General features: G+C 46.1%; 1 protein-coding gene across 1 annotated transcript in view; it reads left to right on the forward strand.

Annotated features, from left to right (window-relative positions):
• The window catches only part of NSG2 (neuronal vesicle trafficking associated 2), a 30,540-nt gene extending 13,566 nt beyond the window's left edge, over positions 1-16,974 (forward strand). Inside the window, exons 4-5 of the mRNA XM_058848686.1 lie at positions 13,573-13,683; positions 15,142-16,974. Coding sequence (XP_058704669.1) covers positions 13,573-13,683; positions 15,142-15,333 — 303 coding nt within the window. The 3' untranslated portion in view covers positions 15,334-16,974. The remainder of the gene's footprint in view (positions 1-13,572; positions 13,684-15,141) is intronic.
• The last annotated feature ends 245 nt before the right edge of the window (positions 16,975-17,219 follow it).

Below are 17,219 nucleotides of genomic sequence, written 5' to 3' on the forward strand. Positions count from 1 at the left end.
CTGCTGTTGATATTTACTGAATTCTTCCCTGAGCTTATTGTGTGTAGTAACTATTTACCACCAGTGGTAACTCTCTGTTGTACCAAAGTGAATCAAACCCCAGTCTTGGAAGCCACAGCAGACATTTCCAGTGTCACACACAAATCAGAACCGGACACGATGTGCCTGAGAACCAACAATAAATTTCGAGTCTCCTGGACTGATGTGTTGGCTGTAACCCTCAGTAAATGGCCTTGTTGGTGTTGTAAATGCTGCTGCCTCACTGGGTATTTAACACTCCATCCTGCAGCCCTGGAGGGTGTGAGAGGCAGAGTGAAACCACGGAAGGAATCTGGCTTTGTTGTTTAAAAAAGCTCTCAAGAACATCTCCTCTGTACACACCGAGTTAATATATAGCTCATGATGGATCCTATTTAATCTACTCCTACTCAATATCTTGTTTTTCCTGTTCAAATTCCCAGCTTGCTGTTGCATTCAAACCTTTCCTTCCATGCACTTTTTCCTCTTCCCATGCTGCTTTTGGTGCAGTTTTCCCATCACTCTCACAGCTCCAGCTGGGAGCCCTGGCAGAGGTGGGAGCTGGGCCTCTTCCTACAGAGCCTGGCAGCATCACAGTTTCATTTTTGAGCTATTTCCTTTCCCTAAAATCCATATGATTTTCATTCTCTGCTCTTCAATGTCAACTTATTCATCAGGCAGCCTCTGCTCTAATACTGGATAAGACTCTTAAGCCTCTCCCTGCCTGCTTTTCATAAGGCTTCCATGTATCCCATTAAATTTGTAGTATTATTTCCTGACAAAATGAGCTGAGATAATAGCTAATATTTATTACCTTTTGTACTTTTTATTGCACCGCATTTTTGTCCCAGTGCATGTTTTTAGTGAAGTTATTAAAAACCCTGCCCTCTGGTTATAAGCTACCCTATTATCTGGTACTGGTGAAATCATCTTACATTTGTTTTTTGTAAGAGGAAATCACAGTAAATATTTAACTTTTATGATCTCTGTTTGGCTACATTTTTAAAAGCTTTAAAAAAGATGATACAACTGTGATCATCATATTCCCTTTTGCCTTTTTGAGGGTGGAAAAGCCCTCCAAGACCATCGAGTCCAGGCTGTGCCCCATCCCCACCTTGTCCCCAGCCCAGAGCTCTGAGTGCCACCTCCAGGGATGGGATCCAACCCTCCCTGGGCAGTTCCAGTGCCTGAGCTCCCTTTCCATGGGGAAATTCCTGCTGCTGTCCACCCTGAGCCTCCCCTTGCCCAGCTTGAGGCCATTTCCTCCTGTCCTGGGCTTGGCTGCCTGGAAAAAGAGACTTTGACTCTGTGATTTTGTGCTACAGAAGATCAGAATGTCTGGAAAAAATTTTGAGACCCCATGAACCTGCCAGCCAAGTCCACAGATGCCCTTTTTCCTGCCTTTTGGGTATCTTTTATTGAAGAAACTAATGAATTATTAGACAACTTTCTCACATGAACAAGCCCAGGCCAGAATTTGAGCTTATGCTTGTATATTTTTCATCCATCCAGAACAGCCCAGATCTGAGCTCTTTAATTATCATAAAGAAGAGACTGTCCCTAGGCAACGGTTCTTATTTCACACCAGCTCTTCCAGGAACCTGAGATAGCTCCTGCCTCTTGTCACATCCCCTAATAGATGAGATTATGATTCTCTCCAGCTCAGCACACAGTGTCCTGGAAGTTTGACCAATTAGGCTGATTCTTCAGCTGCATGAGTCAGCCCATACATCCTTTATAAAACTGTTTAAATAGTTGTGTGTAGATGGGTTACAGGAAAATGATGTTAAAATAACCTTATGGTTGAGCCATCCATACAGAAAAGAAATTTCTTTTCTCATTTTACTCCTCCACAGAGAAGCAAAGAGAACATTTTTCTAAGCTGACAGGCAGTGATTTATAGACCTTGCCTTCTCCAGACTGCTTCTGCTTTTGGAGTGTGTTCCTCTAGGAAGTTCTTGAGCTGCAGAGATCTTGTTTTGCAGTAGCTCTGTGAGCTGAGGTTTCCCAGGCTGAGGGGGAAGGGTGGCTGCTGTTTGCCTTTCATTTGCAGTGCTTTGAAGGGAGCTCCTTTTCCTGTGCTTTGCCATCCCATGACAGCACTGAGGTGCCTTGGAGAGGGTTTGTAAAAGTGATTCCTGATGTGGGGTGACAGCTCTGAGGCTTCCTGCTCCTCCTCACCAGTGATACCCCATCTACTGCTTTTAAGAACAACCTCTCTCCTATGTGAGTAACCATTCTGCCCTGATTTCTATCACTACTGAAAAGAGATTGAACCCCTTTTGCTTTTGAAGCAGATTCCCCACCAAATCATTACTTCTGGAGAACAGGGTTTCCAGTGACTCCTTTTCTGTTCCAACCAGTCCAGATAGCACAGAAACCATCCAGCAGCACTGATTTATTCAGATAGCACCAGAAGAGGTGCTGGAGTGGCCTCTCTGTGTAGGCTTACAGAGCATTGGGTGGACACCTGTAAGTGCTGGTCCCTTACTGGTTTTACACAAACTGGTCTCTTTGTTAGACCAGTCTGAGCCCTTTCTCACCACTGCCATGGAACTATTAATTATTTTCAGGAAGGTAATGATTTATTGACTATTAGCTGGGGGATAGTTACCTCCCACAGTTATCTGTCTTCTCAAGTCTTCTACAGTTCTTTCCTTTTCATGGATCAGTTTCTTGAAAAGGTTTATGTTTTCAGAGTTGGAATAATTAAACTCAGTACTTGTCTTTAAGAGAACAAGTTGGGAGTGGGTGTATGGGGGAGAAGTTGAGATATTGAAGATGTTTTTTGCAAGCAGTTTATCTACCTGGAGAAATCATCTGCAAGTATCGATGAAGACTGGGAACTTCATTCTTCTTGCTGCAATTTGGCAAGTTGCATTTTCAGAGTCACTGGCTGTGTCACTTGTCCCTGTTGAGTGTGCAATGACAATTATTTCTTATCCTTGATCATCCCTCTCCTCCCTCCACCCTGAAACTGCTCTGACACACTCAGATTCAGGTATCAGTGGATGTAATTATTGCCCACACTTTTCATCAGGTCCTTAAAATGTAGTGGAACCCATTCAAATGCTTCTGTTGTTGAAATGCTCATACTGGAACAATGATTTTCCTCTGACTAAATGTGAGAGATTTAGAACAAAATCGCTTTGACTCCAGCCACACCCTCCAAAAGAGACTGTGATGCAAGAATTGTTCATGATCAAACCCAAGCTAATATCTGAAATGCTTGCCTGCCAATTAAGAAAGATTGTTCTGGGCCAGGGAATAATTTCCTGTTGGTAACAGCTTTGCTAAATGGAAGATGCTCCCCTGGTTCCCCACTGGAAGGTGAGCCATCAAATCCCCAGGGAATTCACACTTTGCTGCACACATGGAGCTCCAGTTGTGCCATTCCTGATCCCTCTTCCCAAACTTGCCATCCACGCCATGGATCCTGCACACTCCTCCTGGGATGTTCCCTTTCTCCTGTAGGCTGTTGCTTTATGCTGATAGTTCTTCCTCTAACCTGCAAAGAAATCCCAGAAAAGCTTTTCATTGTACCCATTCACAGGTAAATAAATTTTCAAGTCTCCTTTAATTGTTGAGTTCCCAGGGGGCAGGAATAACTCCTGGTGAAAGGACTCCTGTGCTTTTTAATCCTATCAGTACCAGCGTCACCATGGTAACTGCCACATCCCATGGATATCGGGATGTGGAGTGGCCGCTGGAGGATCCCATTACCCTCCCTAATGGGAGCCCTGCTCCGGGGCTCTACTCAGGGATTTCTCCCTCTGCTGGGAATTGCTGCTGGGGCTCAGATGCTGTTTTCAGGATCCAGGAGAAAAGGGACAAAGCGGAGGAAAAGCAGAAATGTGGCAGGCACAGGGGAGCAGGCACTGGGGCTGGAACAGGGGTTTTCTCTTGAACCTTGCACTCACACAGGGCTTGGAGAGGTGTCAGTGGGAAAGGCTTGAGTTCAGTCCCCAGGGACTCGTTTGGAGGAATATCCTTCCTTTTGGAGTTCCCAGCTGTCACCTGGCAATCTCCTTTCCCTCTGGATGCGGTGGGCAAATTCCTGCAGGGGTGTCAGGCAGCTCTCACTGCACCTAAGTGTTCTCCAGACTGTGGTGGATGATTTGAGTGTGGAGCCAAAGCTGCCTCTTTGGATGCTGAATATTTTCCAGTGCAGTGCAGAAGGTCACAGGTTCTCATTTCCCAAAAATCCACTGCCCAGCCCCGCCTGGCCTTGATGCAAACTCGGCTTCAGGCTCTCACTGGCGGTGTGCATGCAAGCAGGTGAGAAATGGTGCTCCTCATCTCTCTGCCTGAGCTCAGAAATCCTTCTTGTGAGGATTTCTGAGAAGAGGACAGGTCACATCTGTCCCAGTGGCTCTCCCAGGCTGCAGGAGGCAGATTGATGGAGCCGTTTGTGATCATCAGTGACAATCAGGAGCTGGGAGATTGAACTGAGCGGGGATTTGTGGCTCAGCTGCCAGGGAGCAGATCTGTCTGATCACAGCCCCAGGTACTGCTACAAACCCTGCAAGGTATCCCCTGGCTGGGGGTTTTGTGAAGAACTCCCAGCTAATTCCTGAATTTTTTTTGTACAGGCAGGGGCCCAAAAATGTCATGTCTGTCTAAAACACAAAAGAAAAATCTGTTTTGATTTAAGTAGAATGCTCTCTACTGGCTTAGGGATCACCAAACAAAGCAAAGAAAAAACCCCAAATACAGGGTTTTTTATAGGAAGTGGACCATTCCTTACAGTGCATTCTTGCTTTATGTTAGTTTTACACACATTGATACTGTTTTACAAAGTCAGGAAAAGCCTCTCAACTCTATTTTATTTTTGCCATCTCTGAGCATTAACAGACCAATCAGCTAAAGGCATTTGTTCGGTTTTGCTTTGAGTTTTTCCCTACTTAATTGATTCTTGGAGAGATGAAGAAAGTGAATCATTATGCAGAAAATCTCTAAAAGTAGAAGACACAGAGAATATTCACATGCCTAAATTTTTGTGGGGTACACCTGCTGAAAGTTTATCCTTCAAACCAGGATATATTGAAGGAAGAAAAATTTACAGAGCAGAAACCTCAACTGACCCTTGGCTTTGGAGCAAAATGCTTGAAAAAATTTCCATAAGCGACCACATGGAGATTCTCCTGGCGCTAATTACAGGATGTAATTGCAGTTCCCATTGGGCCTGGAGGATTTCTTACACTGCATCTCTGTCTCTAACACTGCACTTTGCCACACCACAGGAAATCTGAGTGTTGGGAAATTTTCCTGTCAGCATTTGAGGTGAAATGAAAGATATTTAATGGTGGTGTGACCACTGTAGCAAAAGAGACCCAGCAGGATGGAGGAACAGGAAAGACTTTTCAGCTGAGTGAAACCAAAGCAAAGTTTATTGCCTGTTGGGAAGTGCATTTGGAATCTTGTAGCCAGACCACTGAATGCTAAAAAAATAATAATAATCAAGGAAGTGCAAAGCTTCACTCACACAAATTTCTCCATGCAATGTTTCACTCTTGCTAAAGCAGCACAGGCTGTGATTGAATGTTCAGCAGAGCTGAGCTGCCTCTTGTTGGTACTTGCAGATGTATTAAAGCCTGTTGGGTCGGATCCACAGCTAATGGAACTGGCCTCGTGCCTTTGCAGGCAGCATAATCACCTCGATTATTCATTTCTGTTGTTTGCTTTTAAAAGAGTAGCTCTTGTAAGTCATTTGCAGCAATAAGGCTTCATCTTTCTAATTCAAAATGGAAAGGCTTTTAATTCTTAAGTTACCCAGGGGACACTTTGCTCACCAAGTCCTCACTTTGTTCTCCTATAAAGCACCCACATAATAAGTTTTTAAGGAGAAATGGGTGTACTGGACCATGAATGCAGAAATATTATTTCTCATTCATGATGGGAGACCTAAATGCTGAAATACAGGTGAATTTGTTGCCCTTCTTGAAGGAACAAACTTCCAAGTGATTTTTTCTTCAGGCACAAGAATGCACTGAACAGAGGTGTTTTGATTCATGCAAGCCTGACCTTTGGAAGAAGGTAATTTCACAAAGCAAATGCACCTCAGCTTTTCCCTAGAGCCAGGCTGTGGCACGGTGGTGGTCTTTGCCTCAGAAAAGAACAAGATTTGGGGAATTTAGATGTTTTCAGCTTTGGGTGGCTCTCGCTGGGGTTGTCTGAGTGGGGAGTGAGCTCTGGAGCTGGCTTTGGAGGGATGTCAGGTGTCAGGAAAAGGCAGTAGCAGAGCAGGGAACACAACCTGCAGCTCCAGGTGTGTTGCCATGAGCAAATCCCTGAATCCATTCCTGCTCAGGGCTCCAGAGCTGTCCCTGCACCAAATCCCAACATCAGGGAGGAGAGGGGACGATTTTACATTCATGAGACTGTGCAGAGGTTGAGTCTTGGCAGGCAAAGGGCAGGCAAGGAGACAGTTTATTGATGACTTGATTTATCTTGTGTTCCTGTTAATGCATTTAAAAAGGGCCTGTGATGAGCTGAGGCATCCATTGCCATGTCCCACGTGGAGTGACCGGAGGAAATGTCACAGCCAAGGCTCTGCCAGGGCAGTGGGGAAGGGCTGCACGTCAGGAAGGCTTGGAGAGGATGTTTCTGTCTGCTGCAGTCCCACTAATTGAAAAAACACCTCAAATTAGGGATCTGGAAGGAAGCCTCTTCCAGCACTGCTCAGCTCCTGAAATGGGCTGCCAGGTGTTCTCAGGATGTGGCTTTAGGAAGGAAAGCTCCTTTCTGAGCAGTTCTGGAGTCACCCCACTTGTTTAATTTGGGGGTCTGCTCCATTTCTTTTGGAGATAACAGACACAGAATCATTGAATGGCCTGGGCTGGGAGGGACCAGAAAAATCACCTAGCTCCAGTGGGTGACAATTGAAAAAGAAAATATTCTTATAGGAGGAGGGAAAAACCCCCTATAATTCATTGGTGAAGCAGCTTTATTTAAAATGGCATTTAGAACTTCCATAAGGAACGGGGGCTTGGAAATGGAGCCATGAATTTTCCATCCAAGGGGTTTGACTTGGCACAGGGAGATGTCACGCAGCCCACAGCTGGCACCAGACACTGTTAAAAAGATCTGAGGCTATTAGTGCCTAAACAGCCACTAGAAATTATATTACATGATGGAGACTGGCTAATATAATTGAGCCAGCTAGTTATTGTGTGCATAATTTAATTATTTGACAAATTGCTTAGAGACACGGTGTGCTCCTTCCACACTCGTGCTGCTCTCACAGCTTTAGGAGGCGCAGAGCAGAGGAATTGCTGGGGATGATGTTTCTTTTTTAAAATTTGCAAACTTGGAGAGGTTCTCTGGTGCTGTCACAGAGGGCTGGAGTGTGCAGAGATGGGTAGAGCCCAGGGGGACATGGCTGGGATGGGAAATTGGCTCAGAGACAGCCAGTGCTGTTTCAAGTGGATTCTTCTGTGGCTTTGGGGTACTTGGATAAATGAGCCTCTCTGTGTTTTGGGCTTTGATTGCTGGGCTGTGTGGGCTGAAAGGAACCTATGGAATAGTGGAGCAGAGAATTCCAGAATGGTTTGGCTTGGAAGGGACCTTAAAGATCATCCAGTGCAGCCCCCTGCCATGGGCAGGGACACCTTCCACTATCCCAGGCTGCTCCAAACCCCATCCAGCCTGGCTTGGGACACTGCCAGAGATCCAGGAGCAGCCACAGCTGCTCTGGGCACCTGTGCCAGGGCCTGCCCACCCTCACAGGAAATATTTATGTCCCATCTAACCCTACTCTCTGTCAGTGTGAAACCATTCCCCTTTGTCCTGTCACTCCAGCCTCTTGTAAAGTCTCTCTCCATCTTCCTTGTAGCTCCTTCAGGCCCTAAAAAGGCACAATTGTGTCACCCCAAAGCTTCTCCTGTCCAGGCTGAACAATCCCAGCCTTTCCTCCCAGCAGAGCTGCTCCATCCCTCTGCTCATCCTGGAGCCTCCTCTGGGCTCTCTGCAGCAGCTCCAGGTGCTCCCTGTGCTGGCCCCAGGCTGGGGCAGCTCTGCAGGTGAGGTCTCACCTGAGCAGGGCACAGGGACACAATCCCAGCCCCTTCCCTGCTGCCCACGCTGGGGGATCAGCCCAGGAGCAGATGGGAGAAGTTTCTGGTCCCCAGGATGATCCCATCCTCCTCATCTGTCCTTATGAGAACTGGAGCCAAACTGGTTTATGATTATGATTATGGTTATGATTATTATTATTATTGGTTATGATTATGAATTGTAAGTTAAAGGACAAAAAATCCCATCCACCCTAAAACTTCATTAAGAAACCTCGCAGCACTAAGGAGTATTTTCCTGTAGCCCTGAAAATGTAGAGACATGACTAAGGACATTTTCCTCTTACAAAGCATCTCCTAAACAATGCTGCTGGACACCATCTGGAATAAAGCTGTTCTGTAATAATAAAGAACAAATCCTACATCTTCTTGAGCAGTACTAAGCAAATCTGAAGACCCAATTGTGTCACTTTTTTTTTGCAGTTAGCCTTTCAAAATTTCGGAGGCGAAGCTGTTGCCAGAAGATCAGCAAAATCAGCAACTTATTACAGAAATATTTTTAACAGTGGGGAGTGAAATGACATTTTTGAAGAAGTGCAGTCAGATCATTTTCACTGCCAGGGTAGATCTGGGTGCTGGGCAAGGCATCACAACAGTTCTTTGGCAGAGTTTGAAGAGTGGGGCAGCTCTTCCTGGGCTGTGTTTGGGGGTTATCTCATCTCCTGCTTGATCCATCTCCGTGTCCTGTCAGCCTGTGGCTCCCTCCCTGCCAGCACACCCCAGTCTCATAAAAACAACCTGGATTTGGGTGGTTTGTGCTTGGATTCCATCCTGGAATACACAGAGGCCGCCAGGATGGCTGAATCCAGGAGCTCCTGATCCTTTAACTGGACCTTCCATGTGGAAATCTGATGGTGTCAATCTTCCATCTCATTATCAGCCAGAAGAAGTTACAGGATGAAGGGGAAAAAATTGCCCTCCTGAATTTTTCATTGTCAAGCAGAAATCCTTATAATGGATTCAGGAGTGCATGGATGTATTTGGATGCCCTTAGATGATTTTGTGATTTTTTTTCTGCAAGTTAACTGGGTTGTCAGGGATTAATGGGTTTTCAGGTGTAATGGAATTGCCATAAAGTATAGGAAAAGCTTTTCTGCCTCGCCAAGCACAACTCCTAAGCTCCTCTCTGAAATAACCTTGACAGAATTTCTGCCAGTTTTGTTCATAACAAATTTTGCCTTGTTCTTTGCCTTTTCCTCTACAAAGAGAAAAATTAAAACCCAGAGACCTTCTTCAGCTGAATTGCCTATTAAAGGGTCAAAAAATTTCCCAATGCCCAACAACACTGAAGGTATCTTGTAGAAGCAGACATGGCAGCAGCAGTGGGATTCTTTCCTGATAAACTGGAATTTTGTGAAGAGGCTGAGAAGAGTGCAAGAACAAAAATAGGCAGCAGAGGCTTCTGAGGTCCCTAATTCACATTACAGCTGCAGAGAGTAGGAAAATGGTGCAGAATTTTGTAGGGATTTTTCTGTGATAAATGATCTTTATCTCTTCTCTGGACCTGGCTGCTTTTCCTGTGGGCAGCAAGGCTTTTCTTGGTTGGCATCTTCTTTCCTCTGCTCCTGGTTTAAGGATATATAAGCAGGGAGGAAAATGTCCAGAGTCAAACACTGATTTACCAAGTCTACAAATAAAATCATGCCTGATATCTAAGAAGTGCCAGCCATGCTGAAAGAGGAAATTTGGGTTGGATGTTGGCAAGAAATCCTTCCCTGTCAGGGTGGGAGGCCCTGGAAGTGCCCAAGGCCAGCTTGGACAGGGCTTGGAGCACCTTGGGATAGTGGAAGGTGTCCCTGCCATGGAATGAGATGATCTTTGAGGTCCCTTCCAAGCCAAGCCATTCCATGTTATATATTATTTGAATAAGAAATAAAACTGAAAAAACATTGCAATGGAAAAAGCTGTTAAATAAATGCCCTGCTGTTTGGATGTGCCATTGTTCTCTGGCTGCCTTTTAAATAAGGCTTTGTACTGGAGTGAGAGAGGGAAAAAGGGAATTTTTGATGAAAAAGGAGATCCTGGGCAGCTGATGAAATCAAAGAGAGCAGGGAGGATGCTTCCATGGGCTGCATGAAAGCCAGGTTAGCTGGAACACCACAGCAATTAGACATCCTCTGCCTGGCACAAAACCTGCTGGCACCTGATGTCCTGCTGCCTGCTGAGGATGGATCCTTTTATTCATCTCTGCTGTGTGAAAATGCAAAAAATGTTCTTTATCTGTGGGAAAAGGGGGGAACCACCCCAAGTGTGCTGCTGTTGATGGGAGCTTGACATCATCCTTCACGGATGTTCAGGGCCTCTTCCCACATTTTTTGGAGGATGGGGGGAGTGTTTTGGTGTGGTAATGATGTTCTCTCTTCTCTGTTCCTTCTTAAGGGAACCTTTGGGAATCATGTGAGATTTTGAGGAGAGGGCAGGCAAATCCCTCCCTTTTTTCACCCACTCGAGCAGTCACATGTGACAGATTCATGCCTGCAGCACTTTTAGGTTTTATCTGCTCACTAAATTTTATTTCCCCTCTGTGAGTGTTTATATTGCTTAGAGACTGTCAAGGTTCATGTTAATCATAAAAAAAAAAGTGGAGGTTTATTAGGTATTGCAGCTCTGTGATTCTTTAGCATTTGAATGTTAATGAAGCTTTGTATGCTCCGGAATAGCTGGAGAGGTGGATCTTAGCTCTGGCATGGCAGAATATCCGGGGGTGGATTTTTCTTCCCTTTCCTTTGGGTTTTAACATCTTCCATGACATTTCATCCGGAGCAATTTTCCACCATTTATCAGCAGGTGTAATATTGTCACACCAATTCTGCGAGCGCAGGAGAGGCAGGAGAGTGAAAATGTTCAGTTACATGTTCAGTGAAATGTTCCACTGGAAGGGAGGGGAGAGCTCAGCACAGGGACCTGCTCCTGGGCCATAATCAAATGGGTGTCAGCACTTGGCCAGAGCAGAGAGGAATTTGTTATTTTTAGGGACTCAGTGGGCGGACAAGAGGAAAGAACCCCTCAAATTGCAGTTCTGGTGGTTCTTTCCATAGGCTGTGCATGCACGTGGGATTTAGCAGAAGAGCCATTTATTCTCACTCCAGACAGCTCAGTTCTCTCTTCTTCTGAAGGCTGAGTTTCAAGCAACATTTCTTTTCTCATTGCACATTTAATTTGGGGCAGAGTAGCCAAACTGGAGAGCTGAGCATTTCTTATTTCTGAATTTCCAGCCAGGGCTGCCCCTCAGCATTGGTTTTGGTAGAACAAGATGTACATCCTGCCCTAGTGCCTTCAAATGAACCTCAAAGGACTCTTGTGTCATTGTCATCGTGGGTTTAGTACCTACACTGGAATTAGAGCAAGTACCAGGCCTAGCAGGCTCCTCTTTTAAACGAGGAGGAGTTGATGGACATGTGTTCTACAGGGGAAAATGTTCCTCCACACTGACCTGTCATCGGGATTTCTTTATGGGGAGGGATCTGTTTTACCCAGGTCTCCTGTTGGAAAAAGTAGAGCATGTTTAATCCAGGAAGTCTCTCTTTTTTTACTATTTTAAGGGGATTTAATGTTTTGTCATTTTTTTCATGCGTAATACAACTTCTTTTGGGGACACAAATCATGTCAAATTCCATTTACATCTGCCTTGAATCCAGCTGAGCTTTATCACCATGAAAAGAGACAGACTCCCCCAGGCTGGGAACCCAAAGGCTGCTCTGAAATACTTCTGTTCACCCCTCTGGGCACTGAGAGGAGCTGGATCCCAAATTGTCTTGGTCAGACTGGTGCAGTTCATACAACTGCACTCGTGTTGTGCCTGATCCCTCTCCAGCACTCCAGGACTCCCTAACAATGTTTTCCTAGATCCAGCAGTAAATGCTGCTCCCTCTGTTGCTGCCTTTGGCTTAATTGACCCATTTTGCATGAGATGAGGCCCCAAGGAGAGGTTAATCCAAGCAGGAACGTCCTTGGCAAAGCCTTTTAGCCTCAGTCTCACCTTTTTACCCTTTATTCTAAAATATTCTGATTTAACAATGAATTTAGGAGTCTCTCCTGCTAGATAAGAGTCTCCACAGCTCTCTCTTCCCTGAGTTTTGGATGTGATGGGTAAGATTGGACACCAAGGATACAAATTTACTTTCAGCTCTGGATCTTCCAGGAGTAATCCCAGCTGTGCTGTGTAGGAACACCCTCACCAGGCATTTCATCTTTCTGGGGGATTGCTGGGAAGGCTTTTCCTGCCCTGCCAGCAATTCCAGTGGCCCCTGGAGTCCCTGCAGGATTGCAAATCCCACTGGTCTCAGAATTGCAGCTCCTGGAATGATTGAAGGAGAGAATCAGAGCAGATTTCAATGTGAACCAATATTAAGCAATTAATAATATTTACTGATGTGATATTACTAATATTACATAGTATTAATACAGTAAAAATAAGATTATATTGATTAATTCTGAGCTATAACCATCTTGCTGTTTATTAGCTGCTGTTCCTGACAAGCCTGTCTCCTCTGCTTTAGGTTTCTACCATCACCTCTCCTGCAAGTTAAATCTTCTGTAGATACATAGGATGCTTAGATCCTGCAAAATCCTGGTGCAGCCGGCTCTAATTTAGACACTTGGAATCCAGAGCCATTTATGCTTCATTTATGGAATTATGGGACCAAGAAAGCTTTGGGAAAGGGGAGGATGGGAGTGTTTGACAGCTCAGTCCCTGAGGAATAGACAGCTCAGCAAAAATCAGTGATCAGAGCCTCAGTGCAGACATGGAGTAGGGACAGAAAATGTTGGATGAACTATTTAGGAGGGACCTGGAAAAGCTGGAGAGAAGGGAGCTCCAGCAAAGAAACAAAACATGTGCTGGGCAATGATGAGAGGGGGAATATTTGAGCCCCAAAGAGGGAATTGTGTCTGGTACCTCCAGCAGCAGCACCTGCTCTTGGACATGCTGTGGGATTTTGTCAGAAGTCAGGATATTGTCCTTTTACAGCTTGGAGAAATAGAGAGGGATCCCCTTTCTCCTGCAGGGCACAATTTATCCTGGTGGAAGTGCCCAGGAGGCACAAAGGGATGTGAGCTACAAAGACCTCATTGCTCCTCCCTGCTCACCTGCCTGTGCTCCCAGAAAAGTGGGATCTGCCGTGCTCAGAGGGCACTTTATCCACACAGGTCAGACCTGGGATCTGGGTTCTGGCTGCTGCTGGGCCAGAGCTCAGAGCATGGGCACACAAAGGCTCTGAGAACACCAAATACTACAGCAAAATCCATACATTTGCAAGGGGTTAAACATAGGAATGTTGAAAGTCCGGGGGGGGATGGGAATGATGTGGGAATCCAGGATATTGGATCCAGCATTCAGTCAATTACCATGCTTAGTTAAGTACTGCACGGTGGAGTGAAGGCTGCAGTCTGTTAGAATGTCTGTTCCTATAAGTCATTTAATTATGAGGTTGCTCATATGCCATTTTAACATATGTACAGTAACATTATCCCTCTTTTCTAGGTCACCATCCTCATAAGCCTGGCTCTTGCATTCCTTGCCTGCATAGTGTTCCTTGTGGTGTACAAAGCCTTCACTTACGACCACAGTTGCCCAGATGGATTTGTTTATAAGGTAAGGAACTTCAGAAGGATGAATTGCCTGAGCTAATGACAGGCTCTAATTGCCTGCATGCTTACAGCCCAGGCTGCTTTTTTTTTTTTCTGACCAGGCCAAACAGAACATTTGGCAGGAATGTGTTGAAATGGAAAAAGTGTTCTGGGAAATGTGGACGTTCATCTGACTCCATCAGCTACTGTTACAGTGTAATTGTTGGGATTAGCATTTGGTGAACACTACAGACAGATGTTCAGCAACAATCCCTCATATTTGTGAATGGATTTATTGCAGCTGGGATCCTGCTTGCTTCCCACACTCCCAAGTAACTGATGTTTACTGGCATACAATGTAATGCAAAGCAAACTGCTGCAGTGCTGACACTCTGTCCTTTGTGAAAGAAATCCACATTTGCCCAAGTAGTTCACTTCTAGATGCTCTTAAGCCTCTGTCAAGAACAAAACCATGTAACAATTGCTAAAACCCAGTGATTTTATATTGAATGTTCACAGAACTGTTTGCCTGGTCTGCTGAGATAAAAAGAAAATATATTTTTCAACATAATTTACTCACTTCTGACTGTGAATAAACTCATTAATTCACAGGAGTCTGTTCACAGGGAAATATGTGAGCTGGAAAATAGAGTAAGATGTTGGTGTATTAATAATTGTGAATTATTCTTTTAGGTTATATAGAAAGGGAGAATTGGGATTGTTCAGCCTGGAAAAGAAAAGGCTTTGGGGTGAACTACCTGTGGCCTCCAGTACCTGAAGGAGCTGCGAGAAAGATGGAGAGGGACTCTTTACAAGGGCCTGGGGTGCCAGGACAAAGGGGAATGGCTTCAGAGTGACAGAGGGAAGGTTTAGTTGGATATTGGGAAGAAATCCTTCCCTGTGAGGGTGGGCAGGCCCTGGCACAGGGTGCCCAGAGAAGCTGTGGCTGCCCCTGGATCCCTGGAAGTGCCCAAGGCCAGGTTGGACAGGGCTGGGAGCAGCCTGGGACAGTGGAAGGTGTCCCTGCCATGGCAGGGATGAGCTTTGAGGTCCTTTCATAGAGTCATGAATCCCAGAATCAAACCCAAAGCTGAAGTAGTGAAAAGAGCTGACTGGTTGGGCTGTGCCTCCTGCCATCCCCAAGCAGCTGCTCATCCCACAGGTCAGGGTAACACTCTTGAACAGAGCAGCTCAAAGCAGCTCCTGCTGCCTCTGCCTGTCCCCTGCCTGTCTGGGGATCCATTCTGGCCTGGGCCCTGCGGAGCTTTTGGCCCAGCAGCTGGGGCAGAGCTGCTGAGCCAGCCCAGCAGTGAACCCTGGTCCCTGAGATCCCGGGCTCCGAGCTCCGCTGCCATCGGGGTTGCCAATAGCAACAGCTTTGGAAGCCAGGCCGGGCTCGGTGCATTCCCAGGGCACAGTGAGCGCAAACAGGAGCCCGTGAAAGGCGATGGCCTCACTCTGCTTCTCTCGCTTTCCCTCCCAGCACAAGCGCTGCATCCCCGCCTCGCTGGACGCCTACTACTCTGCACAGGATTCCAACTCGCGGGGCAGGTTCTACACCGTCATCAGCCACTACAGCATGGCCAAGCAGACCAGCTCCCGGGCCGTGTCCCCCTGGCTGCCCTCGGGCTCGGCCAGCCACGACAACAAGGCTGCCAAGACAGAAGGTCACTAAAGGGAACGAGCGGGAGGGCGGGGGGACGGCTCCGCGGTGCTGAGCGTGCCCTGCTCCCAGCGGGGCAGGAGCGAATCCGACCCAAGTGCAGGATCAGCTTCATGGATATTTCTTTTCGTGCGTTGTTCTCGTTGATTTGTAACCGAGTCGAGCTCTTGTACAAAGGCATGTTTGATGTTGACTGTACCTTAACGATGTAAAAATATTTTTAAATCATTGCTTAACTATTTGTTAGAAAAATAAATTAAAAAACAAAAAAAGCAAGTTAGGTAAACAGCCAGAGAGGATTAAAGCAGCAAAGAGAATCCCACCGAGTTTTGTCAGTGCTGGAAAGCTGTGACAAAGGCTCCACATGCAGTGAAGGAAGAGCTGGAATCTTTTCTAGAGGGGTAGAGAACATGGTACAAAGACATTGTGGTGCTGTTTGGTTTGCCAAAGGGGAGATATTTTGCTGTCAGATTGAATCCAGTGTCAGTGTTCATTCACTGATAGAGAAATGCAAGCATCCCTTCCTTCCCCAAACGTGCTCATGTGCAGATACAAACCCTACATGGTGCCCCAAGGAAATCCAGAAAGTTCCTGGCATTCCTAATGAGCCACCAGAGTGCTGCTGGTCCTGGCCAGGCTCTGAGGCTGAAATCCAGGCTGCTGCCTGGAGATGGAGCAGGATGGGAGGAGGCAGAGGCTGCTGGAGGGAAATTCTGAATAAACTTTTGAGCACAGGACTCAGAGTCAGGAGTTCAGGACTCTACTTCTGGCATATATTCTCTGCATGAGCTTTGGCAATTTCCATGAGGCTTCATCCTTTGGGTCCTCTCTCCTGAGGGTCACCAAAACTCAAAGAAATGCCATTATGATCAGAAGAGCCTCTCAAAAATGCTGCTAGTATTGAGCCTCTAACTTTTCAGCCCCTAATTTTCCCATGAAATGGGATGGTTCTGCTTCCTCCTTCAGCTTCAGCTCCTTCAGCACTTCCTGTCATTCCAGGTCATTGGAGAGAGGTACAAATCAAATCTCTGCTTGCAAACCCCGAGCAGACCCCAGGCTTAATCCAGTCCTGCCCAGGGTAACACATCCTGTCCCCACAAATGGCACATGAGATTACTGCAGGCTGGTGGGATTTTAAAAAACCCCCAAGGATTCTCTTTTTTACAGAGCTGCAAGAGCAGGGAGAGCTGAGCAGCAGGAGCAGAGTGCACAGGCAGGGCAAGGTTCACCTTGGACTGAGCTGCTTTTTCAGATTTTTGGCTAGACTGGGATGGAAATTAGGAACTGGCCCCTTCTTCCCTCGCATTGGGCAGTTTTGTCCTCCATGCCAGAGACCCTGGGCAGTGTGTGAGGGCAGAACTCCTCAGTCCTGCAGGCATCATGATAAATAACTGTATAGTGTAGCTAAAACTGTAGTGCCAAACGCCATCGTCTGACTCCCTCTCCTCCCTTCCCTTTCCACCTGTAAATTCATTTCTCACTCAAAATGTACAAACCACCCCCTCCACCAACAGCCCCAACTCCAGCAAAACCACTGAACAGTTTATAATTTTGTGGTGTATTTTTTGTCAGTAGGTAGCAGAGACTGAAGTATTTTTTGGTGTAATTCTTGAACTTTTCTGACGGGATTAAAATAAAGTTCGATGTGACTGAGCGTGGCTCCCGTGGGTTTTCTTGGCACCTCGTGGCCTGGGCTGGGAGATGCTGGGTGGGATTTGTGTGGTGCTGCCAGGCAGAGGCTGCACCTTGCAGCAGCCCCAAGGGGACTCTGGATTTCAGGAGGCATTTCCAGAGCTTCCCATTCTCCCCTTTTAATGCCTGGATTTTATTCCCCGTGTTCTCACCCATTTCCAATAGGAAAACAGTAATTAAACTGTAGCTTTAATTAATAGCAATTA

The sequence above is a fragment of the Poecile atricapillus genome, chromosome 13 (assembly GCF_030490865.1).
Source record: "Poecile atricapillus isolate bPoeAtr1 chromosome 13, bPoeAtr1.hap1, whole genome shotgun sequence".
Classification (NCBI taxonomy): domain Eukaryota; kingdom Metazoa; phylum Chordata; class Aves; order Passeriformes; family Paridae; genus Poecile; species Poecile atricapillus.